The sequence below is a fragment of the Thermobia domestica genome, chromosome 12 (assembly GCF_964235325.1).
Source record: "Thermobia domestica chromosome 12, izTheDome1.hap1.1, whole genome shotgun sequence".
Taxonomy (NCBI): domain Eukaryota; kingdom Metazoa; phylum Arthropoda; class Insecta; order Zygentoma; family Lepismatidae; genus Thermobia; species Thermobia domestica.
Window position 1 is genome coordinate 189149983 of NC_137465.1, and position 25856 is coordinate 189175838.

General features: G+C 35.9%; 2 protein-coding genes across 3 annotated transcripts in view; one reads left to right on the top strand and one right to left on the bottom strand.

Moving 5' to 3' along the window:
• Positions 1-1747: 1747 nt before the first annotated feature.
• mRpL35 (mitochondrial ribosomal protein L35) lies at positions 1748-23975 on the bottom strand. Its single transcript, XM_081734499.1, has 4 exons — positions 23818-23975; positions 16352-16538; positions 12008-12136; positions 1748-2047 (listed from the first exon to the last, which is right to left on the bottom strand). Exons 1-4 carry the CDS (start codon positions 23837-23839, stop codon positions 1819-1821), a joined length of 567 nt encoding a protein of 188 aa, XP_081590625.1. The 5' UTR covers positions 23840-23975; the 3' UTR covers positions 1748-1818.
• Mitofilin (inner membrane mitochondrial protein mitofilin) overlaps positions 23925-25856 on the top strand; it is a 279846-nt gene continuing 277914 nt past the window's right edge. For both annotated transcript variants that reach the window (XM_081734496.1, XM_081734497.1), the window contains exon 1: positions 23925-24058. In XM_081734496.1, coding sequence (XP_081590622.1) covers positions 24014-24058 — 45 coding nt within the window. In that variant the 5' untranslated portion in view covers positions 23925-24013. The remainder of the gene's footprint in view (positions 24059-25856) is intronic.

Sequence of the window (25856 nt, forward strand, 5' to 3'; positions counted from 1 at the left end):
ACTGGTAATAAGAAATACTCGATTATTAAGGAGACTGAACAGTAATACTTCAAGAACTTTATATATTATTCCTACAATGAAGGAAAATGACCAAAAAAATGTAGTTCTTTAAGTAACGTAAATTTTTTAAGGATACGCATTGAAAATGGCAAAAACATGTCCCTAAAATGTTTGCGTTCGGATTGGTATTTAGATGCTACGGTGAGTACTCCACTTTTGTTATGATTGTTTAATACATTTTCTATTACTGCTTTGCGTGAAGTTAGAAGCAAGTTTACGTATTTACCTTTCCTGCAATACTGACGTGTGTTCCCTTGCGGAAAAGTAAACATTTTTCAACTAAATGTTGAATTACCCTCACATTTCTCACTAGTGTGCATATCTACAAACTATAACATCGTTTCGAATTCACATGTAGTTCGTCTTCAGGTTTGTGAAGAAATAAATTAAGGAAAGCACCAAAATGCAGATAATTTAACAAAAGTAATCTTCTCTTAAGAGTACACATTCCTATTTCCTCTATGGTACTGCTATGTTACCTGGCTTCAGAGCTGTCAAGAAAACATACAATAAAGAAAAATCGATTGGTTTACTGATCCTTCATCCCATAAGAAATAAATGGAGATATACAGGCAAATATGTAGAGAAACTTAAGTAAAGAATTAGTTAAATGAAGAAGTAATTTTACGGACAGTTTACAAACCTACGAACTTTACAGAGTTCCGTACTCCTGAACAAGATGTCCATAGATTTCATGGGTCTCCACTATTGTCAAGTCTGCATTTTTTTAAATAAAAATAGCAATAGTAATTCAATAAATAGTAATAAATTCAATAGTAATTAAATTTATGTATTACCATTGTCTAAATTTTATTCTTATCACCAAAGGATGTTTGAAAAGTTGCTAAATTCATATTTGCAAAATCTAGTTCTGTTTAATTTAATCTTTATACAAATCAAGATTAGTTTGTCGCTGTTGGGAGTTTCACATTTGAAAAAAGAAAACTGAATGAAAAAAAAAAAAAAAAAAAAAAAAAAACCTTGAAAGTTTTTTAACGGGCCCTTCAAACGGCTTGGTCACCTGATATTTTTCTGGGTTGCTCCTTCTTAGGGTGACCCTGTTCCTGGAGAAAATACTACAAGAACCACAAAGATCAACTAAGTAAATTTAAAAACTAACTTTTGGATTATTACAACTTTTAAAATATAATAATTTACGTAAAATTAATGAAACAAAAATGTTATTTAACTTTAACACTGATACAGAGAGGTTAATTATGGAGTCATTTTTCATTCAAATAAACTCGGTATTAACTTTGGATAGGAAATAACAGGACCACAATTTTGGAAATGTTTGCGGAATGTAAGAGGCATATTGTTAACGCTAAATCTGTGAACTCTGAAGCCATAACATAGCCATTTTGCACATTAAAAGTGTAATACCTATACTCTGAAACGTATAGAATTATACAACTATATATTGATAACAATGTTACAGCTATGTTAAAAAAGAAGAAAAATGGGTATTTAATTCATTTAATCCAGGTAGAACATCTGAAATTATGTCTAAGTAATCCAAGAAGCCAGATATAGTAATACTTGGGTTCGTACAAGAAGCTCAATTTCTGATGCTGTATCTTAACAGAGGATTTTTCTGTTTCATTCAGTGGATTAAATCCATTGTAATCGAAGATATCTGATATTATATTCTCTAACAAGGCTAAGCTAAAAGTTAAAACGATACAAGAATGTACAATTATTATTTATTAAGGTTATACTACAAGAAAGTAAGAAACAATATACAAGTCTTATATTTAATTACAAAGGCCTTTTACGCGTAGCCCAGAATTCTTCTCGAGTATGATATGGCTCGTACGGGTCATCAACATAATATTTTCTTCGCTTCCAGAATTTGGAAACCATTTTGTCTAACAGTGTACTCTGTTGTGCATTACAAAACACATGTTGCTTCAACCTGCGAATACGCCGCCCACTTTTCTTCCATAATTTCTTCTTCTTTCCTGCCTTTGTGCGTATCCAGATTCCCCTAGAACATAACAATAGGCAAGTTGATAGTAACAATTAACATGTTGACGTTATAAATCTCAATTAAGCAAATCAATGGAGCTCAGTTATAACAGACTTAAAAAGTTGGGTAGTACATCTGAAATATCCGGGAGATGACTGACATGTTTACATGTGTAAACAGTCGGACCGTTGGATGCTGAGTGGTTTAAGTTATATATATATAATTAAAAAGAAAGGACTAATGCCTTCATTCACTTCTATAGATGGTACCTTTTTCAAAATAGTAAATTGTAAGTAAATTACAAAATTATACTATAGTTAAAGTTTTGGCTGAAACAAAACAGAAATATTAATTGTTGCTGAGGTGTTGATGCGGTGTCAAATTTTTCTCCTGGAAAACTCGAGTTTTAGACTTTAAATTGGTCAAGTGACCCAGTTATATACAGGGTAAGAATAAATGATTCACTGGATTACAAACACCGTGGATTTAGAAGTATACAACCTACAAACATAGGCGATACATAAAAACATATACGGTTTCGGGTACAAATCACAGATATTCAATGTGTACTGGCCACTAGCCATACGTCCAAATGGCAATCCAGTTCGTTCCATACGTACAATAGCATGTTCCCGACGCGCGGCTCCCTAGCGTTCGAAAAATGTGAGGGGTGGGGGAAAATGTGCGCGGAACCTTCCTCTTTCAAGCGGAACTTGGCCCAATGCGCTGCGAGCAGCGGTTGAGAAAGCATCGCTGTCCGCGCGAACGTCGTTTTGGTCGTCGGTCACGTTTTTTGAGCGCCGAAAATGGAGTCAAAGATTGACCAACGCTACGCCATCAAGCTTTGTGTCAAACTAAAAAAGACGTTCACCGAGACCCAGAACCTGCTCTAGGAAGCCTTTGGGGAAGATGTGATGTCCCGTACTCGGATCTTTGAGTGGCACAAAGATGATGATGAACCACGCTCTGGGAAGCCGTCGACGTCGAAAACCGATGAAAACGTCGACCGAGTTCGCGAATACCTGAACCTGGACCGTCGGACAACCCTCCGGGAGATCAGCGAAGAACTTAATTTGACATACTATGCAGTGCAAAAAATTGTGACTGAAGAATTGAACATGCGGAAGGTGTGCGCCAAACTGGTCCCCAAGGTGTTGACCGAGGAGCAAAAAGAACTGCGAGTGAAAATGAGTCGTGAAGTACTGGATTGTGTGGAGGCCGACGAAGAGTTATTAGACAGTGTGATCAGTGGTGATGAAACATGGTGCTACGAGTACGACCCCTCGGTGAACTTGATGGCGTAGCGTTGGTCAATCTTTGACTCCATTTTCGGCGCTTAAAAAACGTGACCGACGACCAAAACGACGTTCGCGCGGACAGCGATGCTTTCTCAACCGCTGCTCGCAGCGCACTGAGCCAAGTTCCGCTTGAAAGAGGAAGGTCCCGCGCACATTTTCCCCCCACCCCTCACATTTTTCGAACGCCAGGGAGCCGCGCGGCGGGAAAAGTTCCGGTATTTTTCAATCACACCATATAAATTATGTAGTTCCTCGTTATGAAGTTTCCGCCATTCCCCATTCCCGTTCCTCTTGGGTCCGAATATTCGTCTCAGGATCTTGTTCTCAAATACTTTCAGTCTATGTTCTTCCCCCAGAGTAAGTGACCATGTTTCGCAACCATACAAAACAACAGGCATGATTATCGTTTTGTATATTTTAAGCTTCAAATTCCTCGACAGAATTCGCGACGACAAGAGATTTTGAACCGAATAGTAACACAATTCCCTGCTTTTAGTCGACATTTAATTTCTCCATGAATATGATTTTTCTCTGTTAATACTGATCCTAGATATCTGAAACTATCCACTTTATCAAAAGTAATATTTAATATTTTAACGCATCCATAATTTGCAGTATTACGGTCCCGACGCACTTCCATGTATTTAGTTTTCTCTGCATTTACTTCTAAACCCATGTCCCTGCAAGCGTTTAATAAGATCTCTGCATTTCTTTCTATTGTTCTCCTATCATCCCCTATTAGATTTACATCATCAGCATATGCCATAACCTGGTGAATACCGTTCAACTGTAGGCCCTGGTTGCTATCTTTGATTTTCCTTATAGCGTATTCCAGAACGAAGTTAAATAATAATGGCGACAACGCATCTCCTTGTTTCAGGCCATTTTTGACGTGAAAGCTTGTGGACAAAAATTTTCCTACCCGGACTTTACTTTGGGATTCATTTAAACACATCTTAATTAATCTAATTAGCTTTCTCGGTATTCCAAGTTCTGTAAGAACGTTGTATAATGTTTCTCTGCTAACCGCGTCGTACGCCTTTCTAAAATCAATAAATGGTTGATGTACCGGGGTATTGTATTCCCACTTTTTTTCGAGTATTTGGCGAATGGTAAATATTTGGTCAATAGTTGATCGATTTCGTCTAAATCCGCACTGATAATCTCCAATAATTTCATCTGCGTATAGGGTCAATCTTGCTAATAGAATATTTGAAAGGATTTTATAGGATGTTGACAGAAGAGAAATGCTTCGATAATTGTTACAGCCAGTTTTGTCGCCTTTCTTGTGAATTGGAACAATGATTGATTCTTTCCACTCTTGTGGCAATCCTTCCTTGTTCCAGATAAGGACAATGAGTTTGTGTATCTTGTTCCACAATTTTTCGCCTCCAGCTAAAATTAACTCAGCCGGAATTTCATCTACACCCGGAGATTTGTGTTTCTTTAATTTCTTTATAGCGGTTTCTACTTCTATTTGGTTGGGTTCTGGAATATACGGTTCTGCGGTGTGTATCTCCTTTTCTCCACGAACACTAGTTTTTGGTTGCGTGTTAAGCAAATCGTCAAAGAAATCTTTCCATCTATTTAAGATGCTATCCGTGTCAGTGAGAACTGTACCGTCTGATTTCTTTAATATATAAGCACGAGGTTGATAGCCTTATACACGTCCCGGATGTTTTTATTTTTACTTTTATCTTCAAGTTCCTTAATTTTAGCTTTCAGAAAATCGCGTTTCTTTGTTCTAAAAGTTTTGGAAGTTTCCCGCCTGATATCTGCGAAATTTTGTGTAGTTATTTCATTCGGATTTTGTAGCCAGCGTAATTTTGCCTCTTTCCTCTTCTCTGCTAGTTTTATGCATTTCTGGTCGAACTATGGTTTGTTCCTACGTATTTCCGCGTGTCCCAATTTTTCTTTTGCTGAAATTTTAATGCTATCTCTAATTTCAATCCAGGTATCCTCAATACTAGTGCACTCCGAACCTTCTAGAGCCAGAATCTATTCGAAACTTCAATCTGGTATTTCTCTCTTACCTGGCTCTCTTCTAATTTCTTTAAAATGAATCTCTCCGTTTTCGGACAATGAATATTATCTTTATTCAACGATAATCGCTCTCTCGTATTATCGCTGCTACCAGGTAGTGGTCAGTGTCACAATCAGCCCCTCTAAACGACCGGACATTAAATTATGCTAGATTGCCTTCTTCTATCTACTAAAACGTGATCAATTTAATTATGTGTTTTCCCGTCTGGTGATGTTCAAGTGTATTTATGAATGTCGCGGTGTGGGAATTTTGTACTCTTCACGATTAGGTTTTTGGATGTTGCAAAGTTCACGAGTCTAACACCGTTGTCATTACTTTCCTCATGCAGACTTTCGTTCCCTATAATCAGTTTGAAAATATCCTCTCGTCCTACCTTCGCATTGAAATCCCCTAATAGAATTTTCATATGGTATCGCGGGAGTTGGTCAAATATCCGTTCCACTTCTTCGTAAAACCTGTCTTTTATATTATCATCTTTATCTTCAGTTGGGACATGTACATTTAAAACAATAATATCACACCACAGTCCCTTACGAGTAATAAAAGAAAGTCTGTCAGTAACAAATTCAATCCGTTTAGTTGCTGGTAATATACGTTTATGAACGAAAAACCCTGTTCCTAACTGGTGATTTTTATTTCCTTCCCCGTAAAAGGACGTAAAATTTCCGGAATTCACAGATCCACTTCCTTCCCACCTAACTTCCTGAACTCCTACTACGTCCATCCTGTATTTCTTCGTGACGGATTTTAACGCGCCTGCCCTATAAAGACTCCTAATATTCCATGTTCCCAATCTCATGTCCATTTTCTTTTGCTGAGGTCGTGCCAAGTTATCAGTCCTTGTCCGAGGCTTTTGTGAATATTTCTGAACAAGTGCTTAAAAAAAAAAAAAAAAAAAAAAAAAAAAAAAAAAAAAAAAAAAAAAAAAAAAAAAAAGTTGCTAGCCCTACCCAAACCCCCCAAGCTCGAGGACCACTCCTAGTCGGCTGTCCGCGACTGCTTATTCAGTATATTCGCAGCTAACCTCTATATAGTTCATATTACAAATGCCAATCTCTTTGTGTTCGTTATGTTTATATTGGTTGTGTTTATGTGCATCAAACAGGGACGTGTAGTGCATATTACCGCTGTTACCGGCGGTAACGGTAAAAATATGACAGTTTTCCGTTGTTTTCATATGTCTTTAAAATTCATCACCAACATGCGAAGATTTTTACATATTTTCCTTTTCTTTCTTTCTTTTTTCTTTTTTTTTTTTTTTTTTTTAAAGAGTTCTTACGCCCTATGCCGCATTTACAATGTGAATGAACACAACATGCTAGCGCCAAACAGGAACATACTGTTGTTGATACCGCAGATTTCAGAGGTAAGGAGAACCCCGATAGCGGTCAGTCACTCCTGTAGCACCTTTCAGCGTGCCAGCCAGAAGCATCCTGGGCGCTCGTATTTGGACTTTCGGAATGGCCCTTTATGTTACCGTTCGGCTGAGTGGAACAGGAAAAAATAGGAACGTTCCCTGTCAAAACAAGGAGAATCTAGAATATCATCAGCATGTTTATTCTACTCGCTCTGCTCTCGCTATAGAGGATCGAGCTGAGCTGACATGGAAACTTGGCTGTAATTTCCGTTTTCGTAAGGTTATTTCATTGTCTTAACAGTACTGTATACAATTTCAAATATAAGTAGCAAGTTTTTCATAGTAATAGAATTAAACATCTACTGCGAGACTGTATATTCCGAAGTCCATTATTTATATGTTAAAATATCGTTTTTTGCATGACTGTATGTTAATACATTATCTTTAAATTTGAATAATATACTAACAGAGAACAAGAACATATTCAATACAATATTCTAACAAAGAAATTTAATATAAATTTGCTTTAATTCAATAGTTTCTTATTGACTGTTAATTTGATCTATGGGAATTTTATTATTATTATTATTATTATTATTATTATTATTATTATTATTGAGATTTTATTTCTGTTTAAATGGTAGAAAAAATTGGATGGCAGTTGTTTCGCGCCTGAAAGAACAAAGAGTCAGTCTCTGAAGTGTGTCATTAAATATACAGGAATGCTCATCGATGAAACACATTGTGCTATATGTGAACTGTTTCAAGAGCAAGTGGGGAATAGTAATGACAATTAGGGAGAAGTAAAGATGCTTCCCGGTGCTCCTTCTAATTCGACTACTTATTATTATTTAGGATTTTTGCTAATCAAGTTGAAAATATTCTGTTTTTAATTTAGTATAGAATACTTTCGATTCAGCAAATTTCCATCTCTAGCCTCTAGCCTAGTAGTTGAATTTACACTTTGATGCAGTTTGATGTGTTGAAATAGAACTGTGCAATCGTTTTCACCATACCATAGTTTGACTGTCTTAAGTTATGTTTGACCGTCTGACTAATTTTCAATACGGAAAACTTGTTGCTCAAATGTACGATGGAGCTTTAGCTATGGTTGGTGAGGTAGGAAGCTGCAGCCTCTTGTTAAACAGATATATAAAGAAGAATAATTTATTTTGTTGTTATTCCCATACGCTTAATTTAGTTTTTCCGTTGGCTATAAAACAGAGTGTAAGTTGTTTTTAAAAAACTATGTCGTGACTTGCTTCTTTTTTCTCAAAGTCTTCAGAAAGAACAGATGCTTTGGACTATGTACTCAACAAAAGTATCCCAACAGCCTCAAACACAAGGTGGAACTATAGAAGTAGGATAAATGATGTGATGTATAGCTTTAAAGATTAACTGTTAGGACTCTTCAAATCTATGACGAAAACATCGACGAATGGGATTCTGAAACCAGAGTTCGTGTAGCAAAATTCTATCAAACCCTTCAAAGTTTTGACTTCAATTTTTATTTGAACTGTTTTGTTTTATAGGATTAAGATAAGAAATCTTATTCAATATCTTACAAAAGAAAATTCATGGTCTAAGTTACTGCAGAAAGAAAATAGATTACTTTGAAGAATATCTAAGATCATTGAGAGACAGTTTCGATTATATTCAGTAAAAAAAAAAAAAAAAAAAAAAAAAAAAAAAAAAAAAAAAAAAAAAAAAAAAAAACCTAAAGAGCCACACTTTTCTAAAAGATCTAGGAATTGAAGTGGGATTTGACTCCCCCTAAAACATTGTTGCCAATGCCTATAGATTAAAATGGTTCTAAAAAATACTAGATTTTCTGATATTGAAAAACTGGAGATACGTACTTGTAATATCAACAACCGGTAACAATCGTCAAAGTGTCACGACACGCCACTGGCATCAAAGGATGTGTATTCGCGACTTCGCTTGTATGTCAGTCTCCTTCCCAGGTAAAAAATCCTGAAGGGTGTTTCTTAACATCTGTATACTGTAGCAACTGCTTGCGGTATAACTAATCTGTATATCACTTTCCGCTACCATTTATAGCCATACCAAGTATAATCTTACTACTGCGAACTTTCAAGATGCATCTATGTTGCCATCTTAAAAGTCATTCTAGAGCGTTTCTGAGGATTTACAAATACACTCTTTGGAAGGTAAATCTCAATTAGTCGGCTAGAAGTGTTGTAGATTGTCCGCGAATTGCCAGTCGAATAGTAGACTCGGCTCGGAGCGTTGGTCATCCCTGGTATATCCCATGCTTAAAGGAAAGAACTGCAGTGGTTGTAATGCTAAGAACTCATTCACTATAAGATATATATTTGTCATTCTGAAATTCTTTCTTCAACAGAAAGTCGTTCAAGTAGCAAAATAAGAGATAATGAGTTGAACACATGAGGTAAATATGGTGCGTGATAAGTTTAATATTTCAACATAACGTAATGTTACCAGCTCGCGCCTAATGGGCTTTGTGGTGGACAAACACCGGGTGCGTTTTTTTTTTTTTTTAATGTTCTCATGTTTCCTCCTAGTTCCAACATTCCACAATTTCATTCATTCTCATCCTCACAGTTTTCTTTTGCCTATACAAAATAAACGTCGGACGTAAAACTGGAAGGGAAGTACACTGTGTATAATGACTTGATTTTCGAATACTTTTACCAAATTATATGCATTGTCATTTGATGGATGATACAAACCGAATAATTTTACTGTTTCTCCTATTTTGATAAGTTGATCTGGTTCACATAGCAATGTTTCTTGCTATGATTTGTACAATAGCATTAAAATTCAGGTAACCGTCAGAAATTATTTGAACTCATATGAACGAGAAAAATAAAGTAAATAATAAAAAGGAGCTTGAGTAGAATAAAACTCTCTCTTAACCTCCCGTAGTTCTAAGTACGATTTAAAAAAAAATCCCTTTAATTGTTGGATGTTTTAGATGAGCTTTGTTGTCATGGTTGGGTTCCGACTCTGTAGAAGAATGACATGTGGCATCCTGACTTCTATTTGACACATTTACAGGAGGGACGTTAGGTTCGCTAGTTTCTGCTTGTAGTACACGAATTCGTATAGATTCGGTTCTAGTATAACTGTCCTTTTCACAAGCAATGTATTTCCTCCTTCATTAGGAATTGTGAAATGCAATGGTCAACGTTGAAATAAGTGAAGTTCTTCTTCCTGTTTGCAATAATAAGAAAATATTAGGCCTAGTTTAAAGTAATTTTCTCATCAAAATGGTCAACACACATATAAAGGTTACGTTAAAATTTCTGTCTTTTTGAGATAATGTTTGTTCTACTTTACAAAAAGATAATTTTTCGGCGGTTTAAGAAAAAAAAGTTTTATTTTTTACTGAATTTACTTTTCGAGGGTTTCCACAGACTTCGAAACTTCTGTAAACTTTTCCCTGACTTAACCAGATTTTCCCTGAGAAAGATTTACCTATTTCGCAATCCTATTAGTTTAGTTGGATACCAAAATTAAAGGTAGGGCACTAACTTCCTATAAAATGGGTCGACCTACGAAGCATACGTGACTATATATATTTATTTATTTCAACGTTCTAGGAGTTACGGAATTATACGTGAACATACACACACACACATGTTACGAAGATTATTGGCTGCAGACAAGTTTTAAGCTCCAACTCCAAAGAGCCTGATAAAATTTATGTGGAACCTGCATGTATACGTTTTGAAACTAAAAGAGAATAATCAAGATTGGTACATCTGTGTTGAAGTTACACGGAGTATGCACACAATGAACAAGGTAAATTGTGATATTATTACTATCAACTGTTGAGAAGTTTCATGGTCTAGCTCCAATGACTATCATCAGATCCTAATCAAAAGTTACACGAAACTACCGCAACAACATACTTTTTAAAAGAAAAATTAAATGAACAAAACTGGCGCATTTATAAAACAATAATAATAAAAAGAAAAGAAAAGAATAAAATCGGTGTATCTATGCCGAAAAGTTATGCTTCAGTATATATATATATATATATATATACACACGTTAAAATTATTATGTAGTAGCATGAGAGGATGATTCAAATTAACAAAAAACTGGTTACTTACCAATAAATCCTCCCGTGGGTAACTAGACACTCTGTGGAAGCTGTGGAAAGTGTCTAGAAGATTTATTGGTAAGTAACCAATTTTTGTTAATATATATATAAACGCGTAAAATTGAAAACATTTTTTTTTTAAAGTTGGTTGTATCTCAGCTGAGAAGATTAGAGACGCCGCACACTGGCTATATTAAGGGATTCAAGTTTTTTCTTTTTTAACATAACGGAGTTTTCAGCTACTTATTTATACTAAATCTTGCTTACAATCGTAAGAAAACAAAACAATATCGCAGAGGAAATGTGTGGAAGTTTAAGTGCATCCTCTATTTCGCACAAAAATTCTTACTACCAAAAAGTATGACTGAAAACCACGGAATCGCGGAAATACACATGAAATCACTTGCTCCTTAATGCGTTCTTCTAGATGGGACAGCAGCGCTGTTGTTCGCCTGTTTGCCGCGGGATGAAGTTAGTCCTATTTCCAGACTGCTAAACGAGAAAAGTGTACGCTTTTTACTTCTATGCGCTACGGTGCCGTTAAAATATTAATGCGCTGTTAAGAAATCATATTTTAACGTGAAGAATGAGTTAACAGTTTTAAATTATACTCAATTTGCAGGGAATTATACTTACGAAGTATGCTAATTTCATACTGGTGTCATGTCTATGGTACTGTGACATCTGCTCAATCAAGATTTTTCTTTCCTCTCTTCTGTATTTTAAGTTTCACATATAAACTTTGGTTTAAAAAAAACTAATCCAAGGACTTACTCAAAAAACAGCATAGGTATGGTATATAAGTCTGTCATCATTCTTGTACTATCTTAGATTTTTTTCAATTTGCGTTGATTTTAATAATTTTCTAAATCAAAGCTAAAAAAGAGACTACTGAAAGCACTATGTTCGCAATTCCGCTAAGAAAAAGGACCATTATTTTTGATTTGTTATCCAGACAGCTACATATAATCTTTTGAGAACAGATATCAGTGCTTTATCTCTTGCTACTATTCAGGTATGGTCTGAATTACAACTTATTCCTGCAGATTATTATTATTGTTAGCTAGGGAACATGTGCTAACACGCTCGCCTCGTCGATCCTTAATACTGGTACGATATATATATTTTTAAACAAATATCATATATATTATTATTATTAATACGTTGGAAATATGAATTTACTCACCAATCTAATCTATAAAACCGCTTTAAAACAGCTTTTACAGTTTTTCTTTTTCCTTTTGTAAGAGAAAATTTGGTTACTGTCCTTGTCTGAGTTACAGCTGGAAGGCTGACATTAGGAGTAACGAAACACCTAGAATATAAAAAAGGAAAAAAAAAAAAATATTAATCTGCCTCTGCGATTATCCAAGTTTAATGTAATAACACACAATACACAAAAACAAATACATGGGTCTGACTGATTGATTAATTAGAGTTTAGCGTCCCTTTAGGTACCGAGGCTATATGAGACATAGACATACAGTTTAAAGTGAAAGCCAAACCACCATAATGACGTTCAAATATCAAGGCTCTAACACCGGGAATTTAACCAGGGAGTTCGTGCAACAAAAGCGCCCGCACTAGTCACTAGACCAGAGGGGAAGGCTACAACAGGATACGAAATTTCAGATCTGAATCCAGCAGTCAGATCAGAGTTAAGTCGCATTGGGTACTGAGCAAACAATGGAAAGGCCAAGTGCCTATCGCCCAATTATATTTGGTCGTTAAGGCGACCTGGGGTCAGAAAATTTCGCGCTCTGTGCTATATGCTTCTGAATTAAATTATCCAGATTTTTATTCCATTCATTCGTTCATCAGACTGAAAGCGGCAAATCTGATTTTGAAGAAATATGTATTAGAGGTATGAGTTGCTTCTGACTCTTCGTGTTCGAATGGTTAGAGCAAGTACATTTGGTACAAGTATTCCCAGGTTCGAATCTCGGCGGAATAAAGATTTTTCTCCATTGGTTCAGCGGTTGAAGAGCCATCTAAATTTAATGATATGGAACATTGATGTAGAGAGCAACAAAAGACTCAAATGGGTGTATTGTGCTGACCACAAGTCACCCACCTAAGAGGGATATTGGCAGCCAAAGCCTTTCATACGCAGTAACATGGAGTTAACTTACTAACAAGTTCGCAGCTGATGTCACAACCAGGATCATATTTGCGCAGAATAATATCCCTAACTCGAAAGCGGGAAGAATTTCGGTGGAGGATGATTGTTGTCCACGGACTAACTACTAGGTAATAGCAATGGGGGGAAGAAACCTTAACGATTGCTAAATAGATAAAATCAGTGGCGGCGATTGGACGTTAAAAGTGGGGGGGGGGGCAAGATATAATCAGAATATCTCTATATAAATCTTAGTTTCCCTGGTTGTTTCTAACACTTTGTTTGACGAAAGGTTGTATAACTAATAGGATACTATCTTTTTCGGTTAAAATACTGTATATCGTATTTAATATTTTATTAATTAAATTGACAAGAGCAACGCAAGTAGGTGCTAGCCCTTTGTACTGTTAAACAACGAATGTGTAAGAAGAGATGTGATTACGCTCATGAATATCTTAAAATTTTGTCTGGAAAATTGTGTAATCAGATTATTTAATAACGAATTTACAAAAGAAATAAATAGAAAGGATAATATTAAACAGTAATGAATAACGAGTCTTGTTTTGTAGAAGTAATATTAAAACTTGGGATTAATGAACAACTTAAATTTTAATTCCGGACATGCTATTAAATGTATATTACTCTTAAAAAATGAAAGACAGTAAATACTACAAGCATATGCTACGACATTTAAAGCAATATTAGCTTTTGCAGCTTCCCAAAACATGTTCGTTGCCATTAGGTGCAGTTTTCACTTTCTTGGAACATATTAAAACACAATACTTAGAATCACTTCACATTCCAGCTATAGAAAATAAACCTAAAACATAGAATTGTGTTGAATTCACTAAATTTCATTGTATATACACTCGTACACCCCTAAACACACCACTTCACGCGTATACTACACTACAAAACAATTAAAAAGGTAGAAGTTGTTTCTTATTACGGTCCTTTTAATCAATATTCCTTACTTCATAAAGAAGAAAAGACATTTTAGGAACTGTCAATTTTTGTGTAATTAAATAATACCTTGTGAAATACTTATTTTCTTTGCGAAACGTTCTCTCAGTTAGCTTCAAAACGGCTGACTAACATATCGAGCCCTTGTAGGAAGGGGGTATAGAAGCAAACCCTCCTAAATCCATTTTCGAATTTTATCTGGGAACAAAGAAAAAGTGACGCCATCATGTTTTCAAAATTGTTGAACAACTTTATTTATTTTTTTATTTTTTTTTTTAGTGGTTGATTTCACACATTTGTATTAAGTAGTGAACACAAAACAAAAAAAGTTGTTGCAAGTTTAGCAAGTTTTGCTTCTATATCCCTGAACTGAAAGTATGCTGGAATTGTTGTGCTTCAATAGGTCAATTTTTGGGCCATTTTCCGTAGCAAAACGCAATTCCTGTAGGTTTCTTAACTTCACGGGAAGACAACCAATACGTACTCACGCAACGGCAATCATATGACACCACTTTTTTTTCTATGAAACAGTTGTACATACAAAAACTACACTTCCAAATGAAATTATATACATTAATGGATTACTTCAAAAAAGTGGGGGGGGGGGCAACTGCCCCCCTTTGCCCCCCCTAATCGCCGCCCATGGATAAAATTAATAACAACACATGATTATAAACGATAAAAAGTGATCTAAAAGATACTAGGTCAAGAGTTAAGTTGAAATTAGAGGAATAAAACAGGTTAGGGATGGTCAATTCCGGAACTTTTACTTTCCGGAATCCAGAAAGAAAAATCGAAAAAATCCAATCTGGATAAATCTATTTCCGTGACTTTTCCTGACCTTTGGCAGGAAATTCCCTGACTTTCATGACAAGTGTCGGATGACGTAGACATATAAATAAGGAATAAATAACAGTAAATATTTATATACGAGAACATTTATTCTATAAAGACAAATAGTAATAAATTGCTCATTCGTATATTCCACTTACCTCCTATAAAAATCTGAGCAACGTCCCATACTGTGATCATTAATAGCTACCCACGAACGTTTGACAATTAATTACTCTGCAGATGGTTGCCTAACTGAAATTGGTGTACAATTAATGTTAGAAAAAAATATTTTACAACATTTCCCTGACTTTCCCTGATTTCCAGTCTTTTCCCCAGAGCTTCCCTGACCTGCAACATTTCCCTGACTTCCCTGACCAGTAAGAACCCTGTAAAAAGATATTAAAATTAAAAGTAATGAAAAGAGTAGAAATGAAAAATGCTTAGTAAAAGCAGAAGATAATTTGGGTAGTAACAATAAATGATAAAAATCCAATTCAACGAAAGCGCTTTGCAAGTTTTCTGTCCTATTGTGTTTGCACTGATGTATATTTTGTTAACTGGATTAAATAATCAAAATAAAAGATACAGTAGCCTTGAAGAGAATTAAAAACCACAAACCCCCAATTTTTACACACTGTTTTCAAATTAACTTTGAATGTCTTGTTAATTAACTAACTATAACATTATTTATATATATATATAGGTCGTGTCTCCGATCTGACAGAATATGGCAGGAATAGATGTACTGTATAGTAAGATCACCATCAAGTAAGGATTAGAGAGAATTAAAAAATGCTGCTTTAAACCAAGCCCGTGGAAAGTCACTACATAAAATAAAATCTGAATTAGTGGTCGAAGTGAGGCGGTATGCGGTGGTATGCCATACCGCCTCTGGTTTTTTCAGTTATGAGGACGTACCGTCTCTGGTTTTTCAATGATCAAGACAATATTTAAATAGCCGGTATGTCGAGTCAAAATCATAATAGAACATACCGCCTCTGCTCTTTTTCCACTTCGAACACTGATCTGAATCATAAAATAAAATTAAAAATGTCTGATAATTATACACGACTGAAGTTTTTTTTTTTTTTTTTTTTTTTTTTTTTTTCCATTTGGGTGTAGTAAATAGGTGATCTTGTAGAAGGTAAACATATTTTCTGGCACAAGTCGGTGTTCTCCCGTCGGAATAAAAGGGTTCTAACACATTGCCCTTATGGATTTATAATTCTGTTTGAGCAAAAAACATCTGTGATAGGGATGCTCTGCTTAATATGTAATCGTTGAGTTGAATTTGAGTTTAGCATCCTTTCAGCAAGCGAGGCTATATGAGACGTGGACCTACTGATTAATGTGGAATCTGAACCACATGAGCTCTCGCCAGGAATCGATAAAATGTAATCACTCAGAGAAGTTTGTATATACATTTCTTTCTCCTGTATAGTGGAAAATGTAATTTATTTTTCTCCCAAAAAGATTTTTGAATAAAATGCTAATAAATATATTCTATAGTTTATTGTTAAATTCACTTTTTTTTTTTTTTAAATCGTACAATAAATGGTAAAATATCTAGTGACGAAAATGGAACAAATAATATTATATATAATATCAACTTACCTTAATTTATTTGTTAATACAGTAGTGTGATTTGAAATTAAGGGAACCGCTGAAGACTTGCCAACCACTTGTGGAAAGAATGTTGACAATTGCCTATAAGGATTCAACACCTGTTTTGTACAGGTTCCAACAAACGATCCATGTTTTGCCAATGCACATGTTGACCTACCGACCAATCGGCATGAAGCTGAAAGAAAAGGAAATTAAGATTCTTTTCTCTTAATTAATCTCAATGAACAAAACTATTTCAAAACCAACAACTTCCTTAACAATTCAAGAACTGACGGTAGAAGTATATTTTGGGCACAGTAGAAGTGACGTAGTCCAGAAAATGGCACTGTGTCTTGTCACTTCTGTTTCAATAAACACAAGACTTAAATGTAAAACTTGATTGCATAATTCAATTCACTATGGTGTGCTACTAATAACTAAAATCCGAACCTGTAATCACCATTTCAATCACTAGACCACATATGTACTCAATTGTAGTAATTATAATGAAAAGAATCGATCACATTTGTATCGACTTAAGACTTATTATTATATCACTTCAACACTTGATGGTGTGTCTATTAGTAATTCACAGGGTGGAGAAAATAATGATTTTCTTTTTTTCTTTTTTTTTTAAATAAAAAATAAATCAAAACTTTCTTCTCGTGTAATACAAGTCACGAACTGAAGATAAAACATTAGGAATTAATACTAAATGTTAATTATGCCATCATTATTGATCAGTGCATAACCCGCATTCTACTGCCGAAACCAATTTCCAACAACGTTTCTCTGTTGGTAAATATGTTGATTAGTTCTGTCATTCTCGCAGAACGAATGACAGGTGCCCGTTACCTACATCTCTTAGAAACTGACCTACTTGTACAAGTGGATGATTTATCCTTGACTAAAAAAAAGGCGCATGTACATACACCATGACGGCACACCAATCCATAACAGTAGGGTTGCCATAGACTATCTTAATCACGTCTACCCCAACAGGTGAATTGGGCAGGGAGCCTCGTTCACTGGCCTGCACATTCCTCTGACCTCACCCCCTTGAACTTTGTGTATGAGTGATTAAAGGCCGAGATGTACGAAACCAAGTCAATATAAGGGATTGACTTGTTGCTCGCATCAACAATGACTATGCCCGCTTGAAGGACAATCGCGATGTATTAAGACGTTGCACCCAAAATACTCGGAACACAGTTGACAAATGCACTGAGGCTGGTGGGGTATCTTTGAACATTTGCTGTGAGATGTGTGATACGTCAAGGGGAAACAGAAATTTTCAAGATTATTTCTCGTCCTTGCGAAATTAAATGACGTGTTCTTTGTAGTTACTACTTACTATTTACTGTTTAGATAAAAACATGAACTTTTTTGAAACACATTTCGTTTTATTCTTTTTTCATTAACTTCTACGAAATTCTCGTGTGTTACCTTTTTCTGTTTTACGATTATTATCTTTCTTTAAAAAAGTTTGCCTCTTGTCTTCGGTTCCATTATGATTATTCACTTCCGTATTTGTTCATCTATCCTTGATATCAATTACCGGTCATCAATGTTAATAATTGTTCACATTCACTATGAACGCTAACGACCTAAAACTTTCATCGATGTATGGCATACAACGTTATTTTCTTTCTTGTCTAACTCGGGGACAGAGTTGTCAACCAATTCCCACAATTTTTTCGAAGAGTTGAGTTGATTTTGAGTTTAACGTCCCGTTCAGCAGCGAGGCTATATGAGACGTGGACCTACTGATTAACGTGGAATCCGAACCACATGAGCTCCCGCCGGGAATTGAACCCGGGCCTCCCACGCTAAAGGCGCGTACGCTATCCGCTTAGCCACGGAGGAGCTCTTTTCGAAGAAAAGGGAGAATTTTTCGAGATAATTTTGGAAATTTCCCCATCATGTGCATTGGAGTACCATACTACACAACATTTCAAAGATTACATTTCCAACGCGGTAAAGCACTTCCCAGAAAGGGCAACTACATGCCAAGCAAAAAATGCTTTTCTGTAGGGAGGTGTCCAAAATGGTTAACAACCTGTGACTCGCAAACTGTTGAGAACCTACATTTATAGAATTTCTTTTGCGTAGAATCACCCATACTATCAGAACTCGAAATATTTCCACTCACTCGTACATCACCCTGTATATAAATTATGATCAATTTCTGCACTTAAAACACTTGTTGCAAAGAGTCTGCACTTAGTCTCACTCCCAAGAAGAGTATGAAGAATCAATTGAATATACACCAAACAAACTAAACATTTTCTGCATTACGCCCGTTTCATAGAAAACTGTGTTCACAAGACTGTCACGGATACTTGTCCCTTTGCGATGATATGTAGCTGGTTGCTTTTGTACTTTTGTACTTCTGTACTTTTGTACTTCGTATTAGCCACTTTACATAAAAATTCTATTCACCAGAACGCAAAACTTTGACTCTCAGGACAAACAAGGTCCTTTTTAGGAACCGAGTAGGAATGAGATACGGGTTAGTAAGCAAGATACCAGCGAGTGATATAAGAATATGTCTTAAGTAGACACAAAGGTAAGAGATTCTTTTCATTATTCCACATGTATCCTGTAATATCTTTAAATATATATGTATAGTAATTAAAATTATAATTGAAATATTAAGTGAAACGACAAACTGTGAGATCATGCTATTTTATATCTTTGAGGCTATCTATACAAGACCAGTGTCGTATCGATTCTATTTCTAATCTCAGCCTAGTCTAATTTACAATTAGATTGATTGATTAATCTTGTTTTACGTGCATGCACAATACCACAATAGAAATGATAAACGGTGGACAAAAGCAGTTTTTGAATGAATATAAAGAAGAGAAGCGACCTAGGAAAAGTTCTTATAAAATCAGAGTTCCCATCGACCTAGAAAAGTCAGGGAATTTAATGAAATTAAAAAAAAAAAAAAAAAAAAAAACTTGGAAAAATCACAGAATTTAAGCACGCATTTTTGCTTCTCAGAACTTTTACCCGGCCTACTACTCTTTTTGCCATACCCGGATATTGTTAGGGGATATTTTTTAAATAAGTTAGTTTGTTTTGCAAAAGTTCTTTACCTACACACCCACCTGTTGCCTTGTGCATGAAAGTAAAAATTTTATCATCATAATTTCAAAGTTTGTTTTTCATTGTTTTCAGGAATTGCATAATGTAGACAGATCTTTAACCACCCTTTGATGCATGAAACATCAGCAGGGTTGCCAATTCAGAGTGTTAATTTATGAAAAATACGATTTCCCTAGTTTCCCCTTACAGAGGCCTCATCCGATTAGTTATCGGTGGAAATGAAAAATTCTTTTTTCCGCTCCATATTTTGTAAGCTACTCCAACTAAGCAAACTGAAAATTAATAACAGAACATCCATACGTATGAGTTATGAGTCAATTTACATGTTTTTCAAAAAAATTGATTTACACCTTCGGTTATCTGGCAACACTATGTCGTTCCTAGTGTACTTCAATCGTTGCTTCCTAGTTTAAAAATATATGCATGAACAAGGCTTCATTTTGGTATAACCATTATTTGTGTATCACTTCAGGTTCAAAAGTTCTACTATCCCAAACTCCGGGTTGCATTGTATATTGTATACCCTGTAGATGGAAGCGTAATGGTTGCGAAAAATATAGCTGCACTTTTTACATTATATATAAACCTAGAAGTTTGTAAATCGTGACCTGGAATAGTCAGGGAATTCGTGGTCGCCAAATAAGTGTAAATCCTAAAAATATGCTATCACGAAATCTAGAAGCACTGCGAAGTAAGGTGGAAGAGAGTTGGCCACCACAGAGGGATGTGCAGAAAAGTTGGACAGACCTTCATCCAGCCATGGATTGATAGTGGTTGTTGTTGATGATGATGATGATAATCGGGGTGATGAAAGACGAGTTCTATTTACGTGCGATGCGAACCATGCCTAGAGTTGATTTTTCCTGCGTTACGTCAGTGATCCGGGATTCGAGGTCGGAATGTCAGGGGATTCTGGTGTGGCTCAAAGTACTGTATCTATGACTACTACAAGTGTAATGGGTGCGATTATTGCGAAATCTGAAAATTGATTGTTTCCGAAAGTGCGAGTATATGCAAACAGCAAAGACAGAGTGGCAAGAACAATATACGTACATTTCCGGGTGCGATCGGAGCACTTGACTATACACACGTGGCAATAAAGAAACCTAGTATTTTGGAGACGAATACAATAATAGGAAGAGCTCCTTCGTGGCTAAGCGGTCAGCGTACATACCTTTGGCATGAGAAACCCGCGTTCGATTCCCGGCGGAAGTTCATGTGATTCAGATTCCACGTTAATTAGTGGGTCCCGTCTCATATAGCCTCGCTACTGAAAAGGACGTTAAACTCAAAATCAACTCAACTCAACGTTGATAGGAAGGGTGTATACATGAGAATGTATTTTGTTTATGTCAAGACGAAAGGGGACACGTATGGTGTGGAAAACGCAATTAAATGGACGTGCTTTATGACGTGAGTGGCTGGACTTATTTTTAAAAAAAGAAACAAAGGAGGAGTCTGATTTCGTTCTTAAAGCCAAACAATCTACAAAGACCTTGGATAACACGTGATATGCGCTTGTCGTGTTAATCTTGATATTGCTGGATTCGAATCAACAACCACCAGCTTCAATAGGTTCGTTCTCATGATTTCAGTGTTACTTTCTTGTTTCCCTTTTTTTCTTTTTGTTTTATTCTCGCACGAATATTAGAGATTATCTTTTGAATTTGTGTCTCAGTCGTAGATGTATTTGATATTTCGTTGCATTTCACCGTAATTGCCTTCAAACCTTCGGCTTTTCTTCGTTTACTTTCTGGTAGCTGTGACTTTGAAAGTACCATTGGAAACTCTTTTATAATATCCACAAATGCACTTTGATTGAAACTGTCGTCGCTACTCGCCTCTTTCATGGCGTTTAGGATACTACGCCATGGGTTAAAAACAACGAAATGACCGCGCGACGGATGGGAGAAATGACTAATCACTTTTTTAATTGATAAGAAAGACTCACTGCCACGGGCAGAAGAAACGCGAGTGAACGTTCATAAATCTGGAGCAGTCTAGATCTGAGTAGTGGCTTGTTTTATTGATACAAAATTAAGGGAGGAGATTACTCCAGGTGTAGTTACTCCGATTCTCGAGCAGGACTTCTCAGGAGTAGTTACTTATTTTTATTGATATCACCCATTGATTTATCCAATAAAAAATATACAGAATGCAGGTTATGAATCCCCTTATTTAACAGGGTTTCAAGCTTTACGCTGCAAACCTATTTTTTATTACACAAAACGTGTCAGGAAATTCAGTTACTGGAATTTCGGATAATTATTACTGTATTTTTGTTGCGCACAGATTAAGAAAACAGAGTCAAACTGATACACTATTTAAACTTACATTTTTTTTTATGGAATTACTATCGAAGGCAGTAAAAGTAATGTATTAAATTATAAAGTAAGCTTGGTTTTTCCTATTTCTTTTCGTTTTACAGCACACATTATGTACATTGAATGTAGAAAGTTCTGTAGAAGCGTCAACGAAGAAAGTATGATGTGAAATGCTTCCGGAGTTCACCCCAGCACCTTGGGAGGACGACAACAAGCAACGCCGTAGATGTTGCTCCCGCCAGACCTGGCTCTGCCCGGAACCTTTGGCGTATCGTATCCTACCCGCACTATAGCACGACCTCGTAATTCGTGGGATCGATGGCATGGAAGATCCGGGTTCGATTCCCGGCGGGAGTTCATGTGGTTCGGATTCCACGTTTATCAGTAGGTCCCGTTTCATATAGCCTAGCTGCTGAAAGGGACGTTAAACTCAAAATCAACTCACATCGTGGGATCGAAATACAGATCTGGGGCAAACTCCACAATACACGTTCCAGTTTGTCGTCATACGCATCGAAAAGTAGGTAGTGTTTATATTTTTTTGATAGTGTTAGGTGTCGTCAACAGATAACCTTGCTTTGAGTTTCTTCACGTGGTTAAGTATCGCTTGATTATGTAGATGTGTGGAATGAGTTCGTTCTGCTTGGTGGATCTTTTGTTAGGTCGGTTTCCTAAAGCGGTGAAGCACTATGTGTTGACATAACTTTGTATTATGAATTTATTGGGTATTAGTTCTGATATAAATTTACTTGAATTTTCTAGAGATTCAGATATTTACGAGGAGTTGTTAAAGCACTTGGAACGACATGGTTTAGGAGCAAGTTTGAAGTTGTCCAAGGATAGAAGGTATTATACTTTCCGTTGTAATCGGCGGGTTAATGGGATAAAAGGCTCTTGACCTGTCTCTGCTTTACGTGGAACAGTTTTTTAAAAATCAAAGTTACTTAGGCAGAAGATTGACGCTGATTTATATATACAGTTCTTAATTTTGAAATTGTGTCTAGTAGTATTGGATATTTTATTGTATTATATGTTGTCTTTTTAGGGGGGGATGCTTGTGCACCCTTAAGTGTAGAAATTGTGTTGCTTTTCTTATTAAACAATGTTTTAAATATAGTGGTACGATTTTGACTCGAAAATAGTGTGAAGGATATTACCTACAGCATCGGTTTATAAATGGAACTTTAGCCCCGGGGATAAACTTTATAATACTCGCTCCAACATTAGGTTATAGACGAAAGGGCTTTCTACACTTTAGCTCCGGAGTAAACTTTGAATAAACGCTTCAGTTTATCTTCGTATGTATCCAGGTGGTGTTCGTAATTATTTTGTGCTTATTTATTAAACAGTGCGTTAGAGACTTTCCCATTGTTTTAAACATGGCAGCGTATTTTAAGAATGTCAACTACACCATTGGGTTATAGTAAGAGAAGGGTTTTAGAACACTGCACAGCATCACCACTGAATTGTAATAAAAAAACAATCAACCTGACTATTAACCCTCCTTCACTCGCTCGTCATTACTATGTGAATTGAGTGTTGAGAAGAAATAAACCAACATAATTACTAACCCTCCTTCATCCATATGTGCGCGCCAGCATTCTAGAACCATACCCTTTACTAGTTATACTCATAATGATTAAGCTCTACTAAAGTGAATCTGCATCCAAGATATCAACTCCTGCCGCAAGAAACAATTTTTAAAGATACTAAGAGTCGACTTTGTGAAGAAAGAAGTAAAAATATTGAATTTAAACTATATGGTCCCAGATTCTATGTTTGCACCATATGTAATGTACAGGAATAGAAATTGCTTCACGGACTATGCATATCGAAAGTAAGCATGCAATCTTTCGGGTACTCTGAAACTACTGTGCACTGTATTTTGTACAAGGGCATACTCTTGAAAGAATTTGCAGTACCGGTAAACACCAAATTAGTTATAATCCTACCTCTCCAAGTTATATCTATATTACAGTACACTTTATACCTAATTGAAATTACATATATACGTAAATAAGTTATGATTTTAAATACCTATACCCAGACTTCGCAACATATTCTCCCTTTCATAAGTTATCAACAACTATACCACCGATATCAGCAATCATCCTTCGATCCATGCCAAAGAGATAGTGTTTTGTCTAAACACGCAGCACGCCATGTTCGTGAATGATGTTCATATGTCTCTTTTGGAGGTGTTGCTCTCGTCTGCCGGGCAGGAATTTTAGAAATGTTACGACTTCCTACTAAATTGTCGTGTTACTGGGTCACTAAGGTATGTTTATTATCACTAAATAGAAGTAAATTCATATGTAATTGCTAATAAGTGGCAGGAGAGCAGAATTGTGTGGTTTGGTAGACTTTTCAACACCTTTCCGATTTACGGAAGAACATAAGACGGTCGCTACTATACTTTGTGGGCTTGGATATTGAATATACAAATCTAACGTAATATCTAATAATAACAACTTTACAGACAATATTTACATAACGTAAAGATATTGTATGCGTCACTTGTATGTAGTGAAGTGTTAGTTTGTTCCCAACTACCAAATTTAGTTTATGTTGTGTACATACATTTTAATGAACTATAAAAATATATCGTAAATATTAGAACTAAATGATTCGAAACTTCGCACCTTTTAATGAAATGCTGCTAAGATTTTGTAAATATTTGCAACGTCAGGTTCCCGAAATATTAATCTGAACTTTGATATTAATACTTATTTGTATGGTCTACTTGCGATATCGTTTAAATGGTTAAGTTGCAAGGTTGTCCGTTTCTAGCATCCTAACATAACTCATCCGGGTTAACTTTCCAACGCCCGCTCCAGCTGGTATACTCACTCAGAAACGAGAAAGTACAATCTGTGTTATGAAAATGGTCCAAAACCCCTAACTTTAAGCGGCAAATTTTTACTTTGAGCCAAACAGTGACTTCAACCGATTCATGTGATCCGATTCCGGGAGCAGTTTAGGAATCATTCCTAAACTGCTCCCGGAACCGGATCACATGAATCGATTACAATTACTAACACAGTGAAAGTAATGTACGATGTTAAGAATTATACTATAAGTACAAGGGCCACAATGTTACTAAACAACAATTCAGGTGAAGCGGTGACTATGAATTTTCAGATCTAAATGGGGGGCTACCGCCCCCCAAACCCCCCGCTCAAGTACCATAAAAACATCCAAAATAATAATAAATAATCACACCACTACTATAAAGCTAAGATAAGAAGGGAAAATTAAAAAAAAAAAAACACTCGTCTCTAATCATAAATCAGTGCATGACAAAGAAAAAAAAATTACATCTCAACAAGACAATAGGACAAGCAGCAGCAAACCAAATACTTTGCCTAATACTCAAATGTAAAACAAATCAAGAATAAAAATAATATGAATTAAAAAAAGAAAACACTCACCATTTCCCCATAGGAGAACACTCATGAATAATGAACTCATAATTGCTGATTCCACACACGAAAAAATAAGATACCAAGAACACATGCACAATACTCAACATTACTGAAAAATGTTCCTTTCCGCACACACGTCATTTTATTAAACCGAGCACACTTGCTATTATTACAAACAAGAAACCAATAAACGTCCACTTTTACAATACGTCGAAAATATCTTCAGTTTAGACCACAACTATGATAGGTTTTCTCTAACTCAATTCAACCAATTCAATTACGTGCTTCCCGCCACAAACAGCAGCACACACATACATGCACACAAAACATGTGACGTCACACTAACCAACTACCATATGACTACACAGACACCTAGTGGGAAAAATATGAACTAAGACGTCACACCAAAGGCACGAACAGTTCTAACAAGTGACTCACGCACAAACAGTTCCAGGAAGTAACTGAACCTATAAGAACCGATTAAAGTCACAGTTGGAGTCAAAGTAAAGACTTACCCTTTAAGCTAACCTACCGCTACCCTACTTATCCGTATCTTACTCCACTCTACCCTTCTAAAGCGGTGCTATTTATGGATACGCAGCTGGAGCGTGTATTGTAAAGTTTACCCACATAACCTAACTATACTTTTTG